General features: G+C 35.9%; 1 protein-coding gene across 1 annotated transcript; it reads right to left on the bottom strand.

The window, feature by feature from the left end:
* Positions 1-12,474: 12,474 nt before the first annotated feature.
* On the bottom strand, positions 12,475-14,647 carry LOC103958461 (protein NUCLEAR FUSION DEFECTIVE 4-like). Its single transcript, XM_009370724.3, has one exon. It carries the CDS (start codon positions 14,550-14,552, stop codon positions 12,756-12,758), a length of 1,797 nt encoding a protein of 598 aa, XP_009368999.2. The 5' UTR covers positions 14,553-14,647; the 3' UTR covers positions 12,475-12,755.
* Positions 14,648-18,253: the final 3,606 nt, after the last annotated feature.

Genomic DNA, 18,253 nt, shown 5'->3' with positions numbered 1-18,253 from the left:
GAACATTAGAGGCCTAGGGCATTTGCACTTTGTGATAAAAATGTCCGAGACTAATCCTACTATGACCTATCCTAGGTAAGTTCATATGCTTGTGATGGAAACAAAAGTTCTTACGTTGTCCAAGGAGTACCTTAGGGCTATCACAATTTGACCTAAATTATCCATCATCTTCAACATGCCACCGATACCGCAGAGTGTTGTCAAGAACAAAGTTATCATCTCAATGCTGAACACTGCTTGGAGTATGGTGTAGTCTTGCCCTATCTCCGGATGATTGAATATATTTTTCCAACAAGTAGGCTTGTTCTTGTGAGACATTGATGCCGCAGTCGAAAAAACGCTTCTTGTTCGATCATTATCATGATTTTCACTACTTAATCTCTTGTTCCTCCAGGAATTATACTCTTCAGCAACAAAATACCAAGTGGGAGAAAGAGCAAGAAAAGTGCCACAACTGAGCTCCCACCATACTCAGCTTTTGTGAACTTCACCTTTTGCTCTACGAGGGTTATCATTAACAAGAACCCTGCCATTCCTAGTGAAATAAATAAGAATTTATACAAAACCCTAGTGTCATTCTTTGTTGGTGTAGCGTTGATAATCCGAATGGTATGAAGAAAGATCAAGGAAATTGCTAAGGGAAGCCATGCTATAAAGAGAGTGAAGGACTTTGTGTCATCACCATACAAAGCATGGTATATTTGTGTGATCACCGTAGAACTTAGACTAATGTAGCCATTCAAAAACCCCAACAAGAGGCCTTGGCTTCTTCGGAAGTTTTTTACGCACGTAACTATTGCCCCGGTGTGTGAATTTGCACCCATTGTGATGTACAAACACATATGCCAAACTTGGGGCTTGGTTATTTTTCTGGTTACGGCTAGCCATACCATGAAGTACCCAACAAAGTTCAATGTTGCACCAATTGTTATGACAATCCGTGGCGGTGTGACTTCGTTGATTAGACTGGAGTGGATGCCAATGTCAGCAACCAAGTCATTGAAGAAGGCGAGCATATTGATTGTAGTTTGGTCGTAGCCAATGACATATTTGATATCGTTCGAGTAAAAGCTAAACATGAAGCTTGCACTGGCACTAGTCATCACTAGTCAAGAGACAAATAGAATGAGCCAACGTCCTGTGAGGACTTGCATGGCGAAGCCTTTCATGTCAGACTATGAAGGCATAACACCACCACCACCAACACCACCGCCATTTTCATTTCCATGAACTCCCATATCTAGAAATAGAAAAACAATGATATATGTATATATATATATGTTTTTAAATAGAAAAACATAGATGTAATATACCTAGCCAGTCATTCATATCCATATAAAAAGCATAATTCAAAACGGAAGGAGAATGTTCACTAATGCAAGCCATGGATTGGATTGCAAAATGTAATTACAGATGAAATGTTTGGCGGTTTATTATTTACTGTAGTTTGTGGGAAATATAATTGTAACTTAATTAGGGGTTAACTTGCTGATCATGTTGGACCAGAAACAGAAAAGAAGAGAAATTCTCATGCATGCTTATCAACACATGGATATGTTATAGTGTAAAACGAAGGACAAATGTTTTAGTATCGACCATATAAGTTGACATGTAGATGATTGGTTGCATGGTTCATGCATCACAGATTCGCAGATAATATATCGATCATCATTAATTCATATTAAATTGTGATTAGTGATATTTTTGAGGAATATTACAATCGATCATATTCTTCATAGTTCATACAAAAGTTGCAAATATTATGTAACTCATGCTAACATTCAAGAACTTAATTAACATGTAAGTAAACATCTTAATTATGAAATGTTGGTATAGACAAAAGTGAAAGCACCTAAAGAAATCTACAAAAGGGTCCATGATCATTAATTTTCCCAATTAGTAAATAAGATAATTAGTAATTTACTAGACTAGCTTGGATAAAGAAATTAATATGAGCGCAGAATTGGGATGAATTAAGAGTGAGTTGGATATACATTACCCAACTTGTTATTCTCCAGATTAGTAAAGCTGCAAAGATGATCAAAGATGCGAAGGTTGCAGAGCTTGAGCCGAATGAGCCCACGGTGATTACATGCACTTGTTTAATTGTGTGGGTTTTTGGATTTGGATTGTTGGGTTTTCTTCTCTTCATGAAACGGTTGTTGGGTTTCAATTTATATATGTATATGTGTATACACACATAAACATATATGGTGGTAGTTTGCATTGGATATATCTTGTTTTTTTCTTTCTTTGATTTGGTTTTATAGTTCTTTTTCGTGTAACGTGTTGCGTGTCTATGAGTGATTTTTTTTAAAGGTAATAAGAGTTTATCAAGGTAACCTCAACAACGTATAGGACAAAATGTCAAAAGTAACCAAAATGTCACGTGCAAAAAAATTTCACATAGTTTTATAATTATAAATTCATTATGAATACAATACAATTACGAGGACTAAACAAGAAAGCTAATACTTACGATGGCTAAACATTGCAACTCATATAACCCACATAACTGCATCACAAGGAAAAGTTCACACACTCTATGATGATCTTGCAATTATTAGTAAAGAAGCACTAGTACAAGTCATTTTCAACAAAAGTCGAGCTTCCGTCTCATATTCTTTTGGTATGTGCACAAACCAAAAGAAAGAAAAAAAACAACCTTAACTTCAAACAATAGACACCACTCAAAGATCTGAGTTTGAACCATAAATTATAACCACCACGAAGGCTCCCTTTCACAAAGCAAAACAGCAACCACAATTACAAAAAACTTTCATATATAAGTGACTTGAGCCAATTTAGTGAGTTCTGAGTTGTTTTTGATAAACATGTGTCGAAAGAAGATGAAAGACATATGATTTTAGACCATCTCTAATGGATATGCCCAATATGCCAAATATGACTAGAAGAAGATGTCATAGATCATGTGGCAATAGAGTCATTTGACTCCTTGCTTTCTAGCTTTTTTATTTTTATTTTTATTTATTTTTTATTTATTACAACAAACAAAAAAGAAGTCAAATATATTTTATTTAATTTTTAATGCATGGTCCCATTGACAACCAATAGAATAAAAGCTAAAATTAATTTTAATTATTTTTAATAGTTAATGAACTACTGGGCCAATATAATAATAAAATAAATATTTGACACATCCATTGAAAAAGAAGAAGATTTAACATTTACATTCAATATACCACATCAGCCATCAAATAAAATTTTGACATATTATATTTGACATCTCTAAGATAAATTTTTAATACCAACACACCATACATACAAGACTGGAGGCCTAAACACACAGAAAATGCAAAGCTACAGAGAAGCCTCCAAAACAACCACCAAAGAAAAGCCCAACTCGAAAGTTGAGCCCAATATAGAAAAACACACAAGGAAACTATGAACTATTAGATCCTCTTTAGCCGCCGAAACACCTGCCTCCAAAGTACTTGACACCGACCAAGATCTAGTCCCCTGCAGAACGCCAGAGATAAGAACTAGCCAAGCCCCTGAAACCGAAAAAGAAAAATTTCATTGTCCTTAAGCAACCTCCCTTCAACTTCAAATTGTAGCCACCAAAAGAATAAAGGGAAATTATTCCCTGTAAAATCCCACCCCCTATTTTAAAAGAAATTTTGGTTTTTTATTTAAAAATGGGTTTTGAGTCTTAATTGGTGAGCCCAAGGGGCCTACCCCTTTATTTGTGTCTCCCGGCCCCAATCTCTCTTCATCCTATCATTTTCTCTTTTTTCCCTAACTCTCTCATCTCTACATGTGCTCTCTTTCTGCACTCTTTCATTCTACTCGAGCACCACACCCACGCACCCATCACTTCAACCACCTTATCACTTTGGCGAGCACACCTTTAAGCAACCATCATTCTAGGTCCTAAACTAAGCAAGGAAAACTCTTTTTCTCTTTCACATAGCACGGAACAGTTACTGTGCATCCATTTCTGACAATGTATCGCCGTTTCCGACGAAGGTGAGCTTCGAAACTCCTTCTATCTTCCTCCCCCGTAGGCTAGATCACTTTATTGACGATTAAAAGTGACTTTGGTGAAAGTTTGGACGTGAAAATAGATCGGGAAGTTTCCCCCATATTTTTCGACGAGAACTCGACCTTTGCAGGCGTTTTCTGGCCGACTCCGGCCACCAATTGCCTCGAAATTGGTATAGATCTCTTCCTTGCTCCATGAGCTTTATTTTGGTATTTTGGTTTACATGAAATGGTTATGTTTCAAGCTCCGTCGGATCTAGGGAAGTCCTCGACTGTGTTCTGGCCTTCCTTTTCCTTTGGGTCTGGTGACCCATGTGTTGGACTCGGGTCGGGCTTTCAAGCCAAAAACCCCAAGGAGTCGAGGCCTTTTGGGCCAGGCAAAGAGGGCCTAAGGCCCGTGAAACCCCCAACCCTTTTACCTAGAAACCTAAACCCAACCTAATTTCCTAATTCTAAAACCCAACCTAAAGCCTTAAGTGAACTAAGGCCCTTGGGCCGTGTGAAGCTTATCCAAGCTCAAAAACCCAAGGGCCATGCAGCCCAAACCCTCCAGCTTATCAGAAGGAATATTCCCCTGTTGACTTTTCAGAAATTTACTCGGGACCCTTCTTAGGGTAATTCGACGTCTTGAATCTGTTTTTGACGTCCATTTTCCCAAATTCAATCATTTGAATAGAGTTTTATTAATTGTACCCTTCATTTGCTTAGGTGCATATATTGCGACGTTTCCATTTTCGCTAGCTTACGCAGCTTTTGGATGACGAAGTACTGTGAATAGACCCCTTTTGAACTGCATATTTTAATAGTAGAAATACATACATGAAAAACATGATTTAATGATTACGTTTTATGAAACTTTTTATGAGAAATTGATTATCATGCTATACTGAACTTATTTTGGAATACCATACTTTCTATCAAACCCATGTTCTTGTAGGATATCTGATAGATGATGATATACTATTTAGAACATGTTTTCACACACTTCTTTATAGTATAGATGATGAATGACTTTATACTATGAATATGCTTTTGAGATATATGTACCTATGTTTGGAAAGATTATTTTCAGTGGTTTTGTGCATATCTAGTGGTCCCTATTATTGACCTTCAGGTTAGGTGTTGTAGGAGCCTTCGGGCGATGATACTTATATATGCCTTCGGGTGGGTGTTGTAGGAGCCTGTGGGCGATTGATATTTGTGAAAGAAGTGTTATGAAGGAAGAGTTCTATGTTCTGCCTTCGAACGATCATGACACCACTAATTAGCACACTATATACGAGATATATTTTATGGAAGGTTTTATGGCATGCTAGGGTTTTCGAAAAACCTATTACATATTATGCTATTGAGTTTTCATAAAACTTAGGGGTTAATATGTTGATAACTGTTTTATTATATATATATGTATATATCAACTTGATCCACTCATGTTTGCTTTGCGCCCCCTTCAAAACTTAGAATTGAGGCATACAATCCCAGCGTCAAGGCAGTTTCGCATCGGCATCTTCGAGTCCTCTCGGTGTAAGATCCATTCTTTGTTCATTCAAATTTCATATATATTTCTTTTAGTGTTCTAGATTAGATGTGTGCTCTGAACACGTTCCTCATTTGCATATTAATTATATTTAAATTTCTTTCATCTTATTCATATTTTAGTTCTCATGTTTTCAATAAATGGCTTTCGTCACCCTCAAGTGTCGACCAGAACGTACCTACCTTGGTGTTTGGGGAACATCGGGATCGAGGCGTGTCATTCCTAATAGGTAAAAGTGTCGAGATTGACACACAAGTGGAAAGTGGGGGTCTAAACACCCGAATTGAAGTTGTACGCATGTTTCGATATTTGACATCTTCAAACTTTTAGCATTCATTTCCAAATTTCGGTGACATTATTTTACTCCATAAGTAAATAGTTAATTTGAAATCAATTTCAGTACGTTATTAATTACCTTGTCTTGTCCGAACCAAATTGTTTCTGTTCCATTCTAAGAGATGACCTATTTTGTCTATCATATAATGAATTTATAATGTCTGTTTAAATAAAAAAAAATCGTAGCAGCACTGGCGACGGGGGACCAGCTGGTCTTGATTCCTTATCTTTCCGACGGATCGACAATTTTCAATTCCTTCGTACCATTTAGCTTTACAGGAGTTGGAACAACAAAGAAGAAGAACAACACCAATGTCTTATATAAATTATTTTTTTCTTTTACTTGGATTAACATTGTTCTTGCTAGCACTGATCATAGTGGAGCAGAAAGTAAATTTCACACAAATAAAGCATGGTGGGAGTTCAGATGTTTTGATTTTCTTGCTTATTCTCTCACTTCTTGTTGCCCAAGAGAACAATTCTTACACATAAAATTATAATTGTTTCAAATCTTTTCTTTCTTATTTTTCTCCTGTTAGGAGGAAACATATATATTACCTATCTCCTTGTGACACAAGGAATATTAAAGAGAGTTACAACCAAACTAGGAAACATAAATATTCTCATAATCTATCTAAATAGTTTGCTCATGCCAACACTCCCCCTGCATAGATATCTCTTAAGCCAACATTTGTCAGCTGCTTATCTGTCTTCATAAACAGAATGTCAACTAACTTGATATCCAACTTTTCTTTTATGAAGTGCCTATCCACCTTAACATGTTTAGTCCTATCATATTGCATTGGATTATTAGCTATCTCTTATGCTGCTTGATTATCACAGTACAACAACATAGGATCCCTATGCTTAAACCCCATCTCAGTAAGCAAGATCCGAAGCCACAGAAGCTCACAAATACCATATACCATTCCCATGTACTCAGCATCTGCCGAAGACCTCACCACCATATTCCGTTTTATCATGGTCGCGTACTTAAGAAGTATGGGTAGGGTTGTCGTGTTCTGCTTCTGCATCATTGAAATCGATATGAAGTTGTCTATCCATTTCAGGATTCCTACCACTTGGGCCTGCACCATTAATCACCAAACTAGGCCTACTCTGGCCACCACTAATTCTCTCCAAATTTTACCTACTTGGGTTGGTAATAGCAAGCTCATCATGACGCCCACTTGCGCTGTTTTGACAGTCTTGTTGCCCATTCATTCCAGTAGCAGGTTCTGTGCTGCTAAGGTCTCGATCAGCAATCAGCCCGTTTGGGCCACTTGGGCTAGTGTGATCTGCAGGTGGTGTTAGAAGTATTGTTTCAGTTATCCCATTTGGGCTAGCACGATCTGCAGGTGAATCAGAGTGCGATGAAGGTAATATTTCAACTTCACCAAAGCTGCCATAGTCGTTAATTAAGGTCGTCTTCTGTTGAGGAGTATGCAATGAGGGAAGAATAATTCATCTTTAGATAAGATAACATCCATGGTGATGTACATATGTCGAGTAGATAGATGATAGCACCAATAACCCTTTTGTTGAGGACTAAATCCAATGAAAACACATTGCACTGCACATGGATCAAGTTTCATGCATTGGTTTTTGTGAAGATGGACGTATGCCTCGCACCCAAAAACTTGGGGTTTGAGATGAAGGGTGGAAAGAAGTGAAACATAATCAGCAAGCACAACCAAAGAAGTTCTAAAAGAAAGAACATGCGATGATATTCGGTTCATGAGATAAATGGCATAAGTTACCGCGTCGGCCCAATACGTCTTAGGTGCACATACACCAATGAGGAAGACACAGGTAATCTCAAGTATGTGTCAATTCTTTTATTCAGCTACTCCATTTTACTGTGTGGTCTGAAGGCAAGTAGTTTCGTGGAGAATACCATTTTCTTTGAAAAACTGAGAAAGATCTTGATTAAGATATTCGCCACCATTGTCAAACCGAAGTCTTTTAACAGAGAGCGAATATTGATTGTAAATCATGTGATAAAATATTTTGAAGATGCCACCCACATCACTCTTATTTTTCATGAGGTACAACCAAGTCATTATGGTGCAGTCATCAACGAATGTTACAAACCAACGTACTCCATGCTGAGTAACTGGAGATGGTCCCTGCACATCAGAATGTACTAACTCAAAAGGAGCTGTTCGCTTACTAAAACTTGGAGAATATGAAGCACGATGGCTTTTAGTTAATGTGAAAACATTACATTGTAGAGAAGAATATGAAATATTCCTAAACAATGTCGGAAGTAATTTTCCTAAATAACCAAAGGAAACACGACCAAGACGACGATGCCACAATTGCACAGTCTTCAACTTTCCACTATTACAACCTTGAACTTGATGAACACGGCCTTGTACAACATCGCCAACATAATACAACTCCCTTCTCTTACTACCATGCCCAATGATAGCCTGAGTCCATATATTTATGAGTAAACAGAAAGATTGAAACATTTGCACAACACAATCTAATTGCTCAATGACCTACCCCACAGATAACAAATGGCTAGAGAGTGTGGGAACAAGTAAATAGTTATGTAATGAGAGAGTATAAGTGAGTGATATCGAACCCGCCCCTGTAACACTATCTCGTGATGGTGTTGTTGTAGTTAAATAAAGTATGATTATAAGTCATATGATCAATGGCTCAGGAGTCAATAATCCCACATGTATCAAAACTAGCATATGCAATTAAAGTTGTGCCTGTGTTACCTGAATCATCGGATTTTTCTTGAGGCGAAATAAAGTTTAATAGGGACAGCTGCTGGCCCAAATTATCTGGGTCTAAACCGGTGTCCAAGTTGTCTGCTGGTGGGCTCGACAAGGCCACATGAATTTTGTAGTTGCTTATATCAGCGCATGGCCCATCACATGTGCATGTGCTCTTTGCATGCTGGCCTATTTCACCTTGGGCTTTAAACCCAACCAGCCCATCCCGCTGGCACGAAGATTTGCAAGGCTTCCTGGAGATAAGTGATCCCCCAATGGGAAAAGAAACTTGTTGCTCAGCCACGAAAGCGGCCATGTTTAAATTTTTAGATTGAGATTACGCATGAAGGTTTCTTGCTTCGAAACCTTTGGGCTTGAATATGGTTGTTGGTTGCAGATAGCTGTTAGGCAGCCAACGATTAAATCTCAAGTCGGTGGTGAATGAATCTTAGGATTTAGAGGAAGAAACAGACCGAAACCTGGATTGTTACCAACATAAAATTATAATTCTTTCAAATATTTTCTTACTCTTCTCCCATTGGGAGGAAACATATATATTATGACCTCTCTACTTGTGACACAAGGAACAATAAAGAGAGTTAAAACCAAACTAGGAAACATAAATATTCTCCTAATCTATCTAACACCAACAGTTACTAGCAGTACCCCATGACCATCTCCACCACCACGATCATTTGGCACCGCAACTCCGTCACAGAAGAAGCTTGTTTGGAAGAATGTGTTTACTCCAATAAAGGTTGGACATGGACTTCACATTACTCCAATCACTCTTCAGCATTGAGCATTGAAATGTGACTTTGTCTTGTACCACATTGTTTGGCCTTGGTGGCATGATATAATTTACGTAATGAGATCCATAAGTAATTTTTTCATAACCGTTTCGTTTTTAGTTTTTCTGTTTTCATTTATAGTTTTGGTATTCATTTTTCAATTTTTTTTTTGAAATTTGAAAGTACACCAAACAAATTTTCAGTTTTTCATTTAAAAAAGCAAAATAAGAACTTAAAACTAAAACGAAATAATTATCAACCGACTCCTAAATAAGATTTCCATTTTCCTTGACAATGAACGGAACTAGTCTCAAATCACCACTTTGAGCGCCTTGCTGGTGTATCAGACATGTGGCTGCAATTACAAAAGTTTCTCTTCTCCTACACGGAAAAGAAATCTCGTGAATTATCGGGCCTCTATAAGTACAGGTCAGTGTTCCATATATTCAAATTTGAAACTTCAAGTTACGTGTAAAATTGTCACCCTTTTAGTTGAATCTTCCAAACGATCTCATATGGTTGAAATGTCATGAGCTGTAACTTAGTTTACCAGGAATTTGGGTTTTGGACTATGCACTCATTGGTTGGAATCAAGTATTAATAGATTCTATAAAACTATAAGAAAATCTTAAGACAGATTCCCAAAGCAAAAAAAACATTATTCATTTGTTTGTGATGCCTCATTGGTATTTTAAGAAACCTGACACCTTTGCTCGAGGAACATTTTAATTTGTCTGATAAACGATAGATCTTAAATTTTAAATAATAAAATATACCTTTGCGTGAGAAAACCTGACACACTCGTCGTGTATAAGTTGCCATAAATCAAAATGTTGACTGTTTTTGCCCGACGAACATCTGAAATTTATTTATCTGACGAAAGTATGTCCATTGGGCAAACTTTCGTCGAGCAAATGATAATTTCTGGTGGTGATTATTTATTAAAGGCATGATTAGGATCTCTTCGAACCAGCATCTTCTAATACCAAAATCTCTCCGTTTGCATTTCATTGGGTTTTCCATCATCCTAAACCTCGTAAGTCCACATGCAATGTTATTCAATTCCGAGCAAATTTCTGGAGCAGCAGCGACTTTGTTGCATTTGGTAGGTCAACTATCTTATCATATATCAACTAGCAAAAACCCATGTTCCAAGTTATTTATACTAATTATCAAATTCATATGGTTTAGTTACTACCATACCAAACTGTTGAAGAAAAATTAAATAGAACAGATCAAAGTAGCAAACACTGAAGAAAAAATATTGAGATTCTTGGGAAAAAAGAATTCATTCAATGGCCTAACCCAGCTGATGGCTTGTGCTAATTCATACATTTCACAGTTGACGTCTATACTATATATGATCCATCAAGAACTATATATTAAGCTCAATTGACGGCGGGTGGCATCCAATCCAAAGCAAAACGCCTGCTATTGGCCTTTTAAACTAAGAAGTCACCATTAAGGATGATCACCAGCCTACCCTATCAAATATATATTGATATATATATACACACACATATATTGTACAAGTTTTTTATACCAAGAAGTCATATATGAAAGTCAATATATATATATAATAGATTATTACGATTTATGCATGTATACAATGAAGGTGATAAATTTGCAACAACAAAAAAACTTGTAAATCAATTAAGTGCTTAAGAACAGTTACTCTTGCAGGATCTTGTACGTGTTCGATTCCCACAAATAGTGAAACTTTTCGTGTGTGCCGTATGCAAACCTTGTGGATATCCCACCATTGTCGCACGCATGTCTAGTTGTCAACTCTTTAGAACCAAATGAGTTCGACTTTTGCATGCACTGTTTACTATAAGCACATGTTTCGTGTAAATCAAATCAAGATAAGGTCGACCAGCTTGGCAGCAACAAAACTTACTAATATATACGCAATTTGTGATTAAGTTTATGGTTTAACCGATAAATCACACATGCATTGCTTAGTTACATTGATCTCTAGCAACTTACAGAACGATAATGGTGGAAACCCCAATGAATGCACATAGATTTGGAATCTTTTGAAGATGTTCATTTCTAACTTTTATGCGGTGTTTGAAATTTCTTCGATTCGGTCAATATTTTCGTAGAATATTTGAAAAGTAAGAGAAATTAGGTATGAAACTTCACCTCATATAAAAGAACTCTTAAATTTTGGCTAAAATTGACAAATTTTGTCGATTTTTTTGACATATTGATTAAATATCGACAAACTGCCATAGGACATTAATTTTCATGTTTTTAAACAAATTTTCATCATATTTATATTTAAGGTAACTGATATCAATATTTTTACAAATTTATATATTGATATATTTTCATCGATACTAATATTTTAAATTTGGCTTCCAAGTAGTGATCATTTAATAACAAAAAACAAATAAATGAAAGAAAAGAAAAAAAAAATCGTCGAATTGACCAAAAAAAAAAAAAAGAAGAAAAGAAAAGTCGTCGTACAGGACTCGAAATTTGCAAGTAGGCTCAAATATCTATTTATTATAATTTATTTGGATCTCCATCACTCTATCTTTGCTAGCTGGGAAAATGATGATAGAGACACACAAGTTGACTGAGTCTGTGTACATCTAGAAACCTCAAATTTAAATTTTTTTTTTTTAACCTCAGATTAATGTTATTTATGTGTATTTTAAGTTAGAGTAATGCTAAAGAGAGTAAAATTGTAAACCAAATGATATGTCACTCATAAAAAATAAGTACGTTAATTGATACTTAATTAATAATTCAATAATCTACACCTAAATTATTTATTTTACAAATCTATTTTAAAAAATTTGACCAAGCATTACTCTTTTAAGTTGTATTTGGATATGTCAGATTGTCAGGCGTCCAAATAAAAATGCCGTTGCACAAGTGGCATCCCTTGAAGTCAGAACTGGCTTGGTCACATCTTTACTTTAATCTAGAACTGATCACAAAATTTTAATTAAATATGAAATTCGTGGTTCACTTCACTATAAAAAAATAGTAAATTTTAATTTATATACCGATATGTAGTTTCATAAATAAGTCAAATAAGATGACTTGCACAACGAAGAAAACAATACTTCTTTCATATTGGGGACCACATAAAGAAATGGACAAACACTCTTGCAGTCAATCAGCTGAGGCCGACATCGTATTTTTGTTTTCAAGTTGGAGAAATTGGGAAAGCAAACTGTATAATCTTTTGCCAATAATGATGTAAAAAAAAGTAAGAAAAAAACAAGAAAATTCCACACCAAATGCCAATATTACAAATCATACAAGTCCATATTTTTTTCCCTCTTTTTTTACCCTAACATATATTCATCTCTACTTCATGGCATGTATATCTCTCTACGATCTTCCATTGGTTTCCAATGGTTTGGCACCATTTTGATCTACTGTGGCCATCTCTCTCTCAGCAGCTTCTGTTTCCTGTCTGAACTTCTTGTATATATCACTCTGGTAAAACTTTCTCGTTCTCATCACCAAAATCAGTGACACGAATGTGCCAAATAATGTCGCTGCTGCAATTATAATGAAGGACAATTTGAAGCACTCTCCCCCAACGCAAGTCAACTCCTTGCCTGCTTGTCTCACAAGCCCTTTTGCTGCAAGCTGCTTTTTGGCTTCTTTGTCATATACGTGCCCAGTGAGTCTCACGTTGAGCAAGTACAGTCCAACCGGGCTAGCAGACGACCCGAAATTATACAAAGTGGAGTAGTATTTGAGGCCGAAAAGCTCAGAAATTATGGCAAAAAGTAGAGGCCATTGGGCACCGAAACAAAACCCTATGATCACGGAAGCTAGGTAGAGACCATTTTTAACATTGAAGGCAACGAGAAGGTGGCCAACACAAGAAAGCAAGAGGGTTAGGGTTAACATCAGAGGACGAGGGAATTTGTATCTTTTCAACAAGATTTCGGAGCCGAAACCCGACACAACACGACCCAAATAATTCCATATGCTTACTAGGGACACAAAAGTGCTTATGCTTTGTTTAGGGTACCCTAAAGAAGCTCCAATCTGACCCAAGTTGTCTATTGCGGTCAATGTGCCACCAACACCACATATGCATGAAATGAAAAGAATGAGCATGTCAATGCTGAAAAGTGCTTGGAGTATGGTGTAGTCCTCACCTCTATCCGGTGGCCTAAACATAGTTTTCCAACACGACGGTTCAGTCTCTGTGGTAGTGGTGGCGAGCGCTTCCCTGGGTCGTGACATATCAGACGGAACGCTTTCTTCTTCTGATTTTGGCTTTTCGGTAACTATCTTCAAGTTCGAACTGCCATTCAACGCAAGCTTCTTGCCTTCCAAGATCTTAAATTCCTCAATAATAACCACAGCAATTGGGAGGACAAGCAAGAAAATAACCATGGCAGCACTAGCACCATACTCGCCTTGAGTGAAATGAACATTCTTCTGAATTATAATCATAACCATTAAAAATCCAGCAAGCCCAAGTGAGATATAAAGCATATTATAAAACACTTTGACCTCATTGGGATGTCTAATAACCTTCATAATCCGAATTATTCTAAGAAAAACAAATGAAATGGCAGCAGGAAGCCACCCAATTAACAAAATCAAAGCCTTGGTGTCATTATAATAAAAAGCATAGTATAATTGAGTGAATATAGCACCACTTAGGCCAACATATCCCTTCAAGATTCCCAAAACCGCGCCACGGCTCTCCGGGAAGTTTTTGACACAAGTGACAAGTGATCCGGTATTGGCAAAAGACTGAGAATTTGCACCTATACAGATGTACAGGCACATCTGCCAAACCTGAGGCCTTGCAATTCTTTTGGTCACTGCCATCCAAATCATGAAGTAACCAAAAAAATTGAGGACTCCACCCACTGATAGGACCACCCATGGGGGTGTTACCTCGTTGATTAGACCAGAAAGGACACCAACATTAGACCCCAAGTCCTTGAAGAAGCTGAGAAGATTGAGGGTACTTTGGTCATACCCCAGCACATCTTTGATGTCACCGGAGTAGAGACCAAACATGTAGGTGGCGCCAGCGGCTGACATGATTAAGAGGGAAGCAAACATCATGAACCACCTCCCATAGAGGACTTGGAGGGCTAGGGTTTTGGTGTTGCTCCATTCCCCTCCTCCACCAGGTCCAGAAACCAACATGATTTTTCCCCTCTAAACTGCACAAGCAGTCTCTCACAAGTTTGTTGTTGTGAAGAAGTTGGGGGAGGTTTCAATATATAGACGCAAAGGGAGTGTGTGGGAGCAATTAAAAAAATGAAAAGCAAAAATAGAGTACTGACAACTAACATTTAGAGTGAAGTGCAAATATGAAAAGGAAAGAATAAGAAATTAGAGGTTTAAGAAAGAATAAGATATAAGAGGTAATTTTAAACATCATGTGGTATTAATATTTCATTTAAATTATACCACGTAAAATAACAATATTGTGTTCACGAAAATAAGAAAGAGAGGAACCCTCTTATAATTTGGTTTTGTCCATAAGAAAAAATCGTCAAAACGGTATGGGAGTCAGTTATTTTTGCCTCTCTTTTATTTTTAAATTTTTTTTCAAGAAGTTTTAATGAAAAACTCACAGTACTGTTCACTTTAACTAAAAATCATATTTTTACACTAAAAAGTCAAATCTGATACTATTTACTTTACTTTTTATTTTGTCCTTATCGTTAAAACTCAAAATTTTCAAATATTTTTTTATTAATTTTTCTTTTTTTTTATTTATCACAAGGTGCCTTTGTCTTCAATATTGGCAAGTTGATATAGGGAAGAACTTTATGAAGTATGAACCACCTCGATCTCTAGCTGGGAACGTTGACTGCTCAAATATCTAATGCATGGGATACTGAAATGAAGGCCACCATTTGGACAGAGCTTGCTTTATCCTTTTTTTTTTTTATCCATTTGATATGTTTCTTTGTTTGGTTTTTTTCAATTTGGTTTTCGATTAAATCATATACAATCGCTAACTCGCAAGCTGGCTGTCCATGAAAGCAACATTTTGGAGAGAGTTTTCCATTTGAAAATTTTGCGTTTATACTAAATTTATTTTCCACGTGTTGAATATTAGATAGATATCATGAGAAGCAAGTAAACGGAAAGTTCAACGGAAAGGGATCCTCTCCGGATTCATTTCTCTTAATCTACCAAAATAACTGATTTGTGCCATTGAAATTTAATCCAACGATTACAAACGGGAGTCCACTTTAAAAGTTATAATAACTTCAGCCGTTAGAATCAAATTTCTAAGGTATGAATCCCTTGATTTGGTGGATTAGGAAGAAGAAATCCTCAGATGATCATTTCCACGTTCAACCACGTTGAAATTTCAACAAAAACTCGCGCTGTGTTTACTTATGACATGATCAAGTGCCTTCTATCAAGGCTTCAGCAAGTACGTCAACAACCCCTTTTATAATATACCGTTCTCACACTGTTTATAGTCTTCTCAAAGAAAGAAAGAAAAAATGTGTAATAATCTGAACTAGTTGTTAGACATCGAGCATTCATTTAGTCGTACTTCTACAATTATTGGACATATTATAATCGATATTATGTTACGTATACGTATCAGAATTTCCATAATACTATTTTTTTTTTTTTTAAAACAACGAAATAGATAAATTCAGAAACTAGTGATTAGTTATATGATATAAGGAATCTGATAGACCGACCACTAATTAAATTATGGGTCATTTTGGTTCTGGTGGCTAGTCAACCTAATTGTTAGAATGAATCTTATTTGTTTAAATAGTTTGATTGAGACCCCTAGCATTAAACCTGATATTTGTGTTGTGTTTTCCGTGTTCGTGTCGTTTTTGTGTCATACCCGATATTTTAAAGAGCCGTGTCATGTAACACCCGTTAAAGTAAACGAGTAATATGACCCGACCCAAAATTGACCCGTTAATATTATCAGGTAATATGACTTGACCCGTTACCCGTTAAAGAAAATATATTTTAAATCAATAAATAATGAAAATGAAAAACATAACTTGACGCACAAAAAATAGAAAACATAATACTAAATTGGTATACATACCACACAGTCTCATAAATATTACTTCAAAACATAAAATAATAAAAAAATTAAAAAAATAATTTGTCTTTCAAGTATTACATACTCCAAAATAAAAGCGTAATGAAAAAAAATTAGTACACTACTACAAAATACCAAATGTTCAAGGATATGCAAAATGAAGAAAGTTGCATTTCAAGGTTGAGGAACCTTGGATGTTTATATATACTTTCACATTTTTTTAGACTTGTACATTAATGATTATGAATTTTATTTATTTTGAACTCCCTTAAAAATAATATTTATTAGGATTTGTATGGTTTTAAAAATTCAAGCGATGATGTACCCATACTCATAGGGTAGAGGATGCGAGCACGAGTCTTTGCATATTTTTTCACATTTTTCGCATTTGTAAATAAATTATTATAATTTTTTAATGTGTTTGGTATTTTTAAATTACTTGATACTTTTATTTTTAATGTGTTTTATAATTTTTTTAATCTCACTCTTTGACTATGGTATACTATAAAAATAAATAAATAAATCAAACAACTTTTTTACATTTATATAGAATAATAATACATAATTAATATACAATTATATACATATACACTATGACTACTGTATTTTATAGTAAGTTTTTTCGTAGTTTAAAAAAATATCAAAATAACTTTTTTCTTAACGTGTCAAAATAGGTTATCCACATGTCACTTTCGTGTAAACCTGTTAAGGACCCGTTATTAATGGGTTTTTATCGTGTGACTCGATAAGGACCCGATTAGTTATCATGTTGACCCAAAGTCCGTTATTTTCGTGTCGTTTACGTATCATATTAACATGCTATGTAAGAAATTGTCAGGTCTACCTAGCATCATTTAAGGAATTTAACTAATTAATTTATGCATTCAATATCCCACAAATTATTAAATTTATACAAATTAACAATTACTTAAAAATCAATAATAGAGTTAAAAAAAATCAATAATACAGTAATATTGTTCTTCACATAATTCTAGCAAAAAAATAATGTACCCATGTCACATCCCAGTCTCGACTCCGCCGTAGCTCGATATTGTCCGCTTTGGGCCTTGGCCATGCCCTCACGATTTTGTTTCTGGGAACTCACACGAGAACTTCCCAGTAGGTCACCCATCCTGAGAATACTCTTACCCGAACTCGCTTAATGACACACCCGACCCGGAATATCCATTAGGACCCCAAATCGAGGCGTGCTGGCTGACACCAAGAAGGTGACGAAGCCATAAAGTGTGATAATGTATAAAATGTGAATACATTAAAATCTTAAAATGCCTAAGTACATGAGTGCGTGGTGAGCGGGTTTGGACCCATTTTACACGCGATGTCAGAGCATAAGTAAAGTACAGTAGTATGAGTAAGAATTATACCCTTAAAAGTAGCCACCAATTTTAAGATTAACCATAGAACCTCGTCGATACGGAAACTCTGCTACTAGTACCTGGAGGAGTGCATAAATAGAAAATGTGAGTGAGTGACCGAAACAAGGATTTTCAAATCATTTTCCATTATCAAAGATAGTAACCCCTCGCTGTAAGACCTGTATAGTTTCCAACAAATCATACTACGTAAGAGTATGAAATCAAAAGTATACTAATAGTAAACCCGGAAATATACCACTATCCAGCATCTCAGTAGCAATACAAATAATCACGTGCTTAATAAACCATACTAGCATTCAAGTCAGAATCACCCATGGTGACCTGTACAACTGTACACATATCACATCAATCAATACTAACACATAAGTCGGAGTCACCTATCGTGACCTGTACGACTTATCTGTATCTCA

Source organism: the organism of the source record quoted next, unplaced genomic scaffold, assembly GCF_019419815.1.
Source record: "Pyrus x bretschneideri cultivar Hongxiangsu unplaced genomic scaffold, Pyrus_bretschneideri_v1 Contig4, whole genome shotgun sequence".
Taxonomy (NCBI): Eukaryota; Viridiplantae; Streptophyta; class Magnoliopsida; order Rosales; family Rosaceae; genus Pyrus; species Pyrus x bretschneideri.
This window is presented reverse-complemented; position numbering and strand designations above follow the sequence as displayed.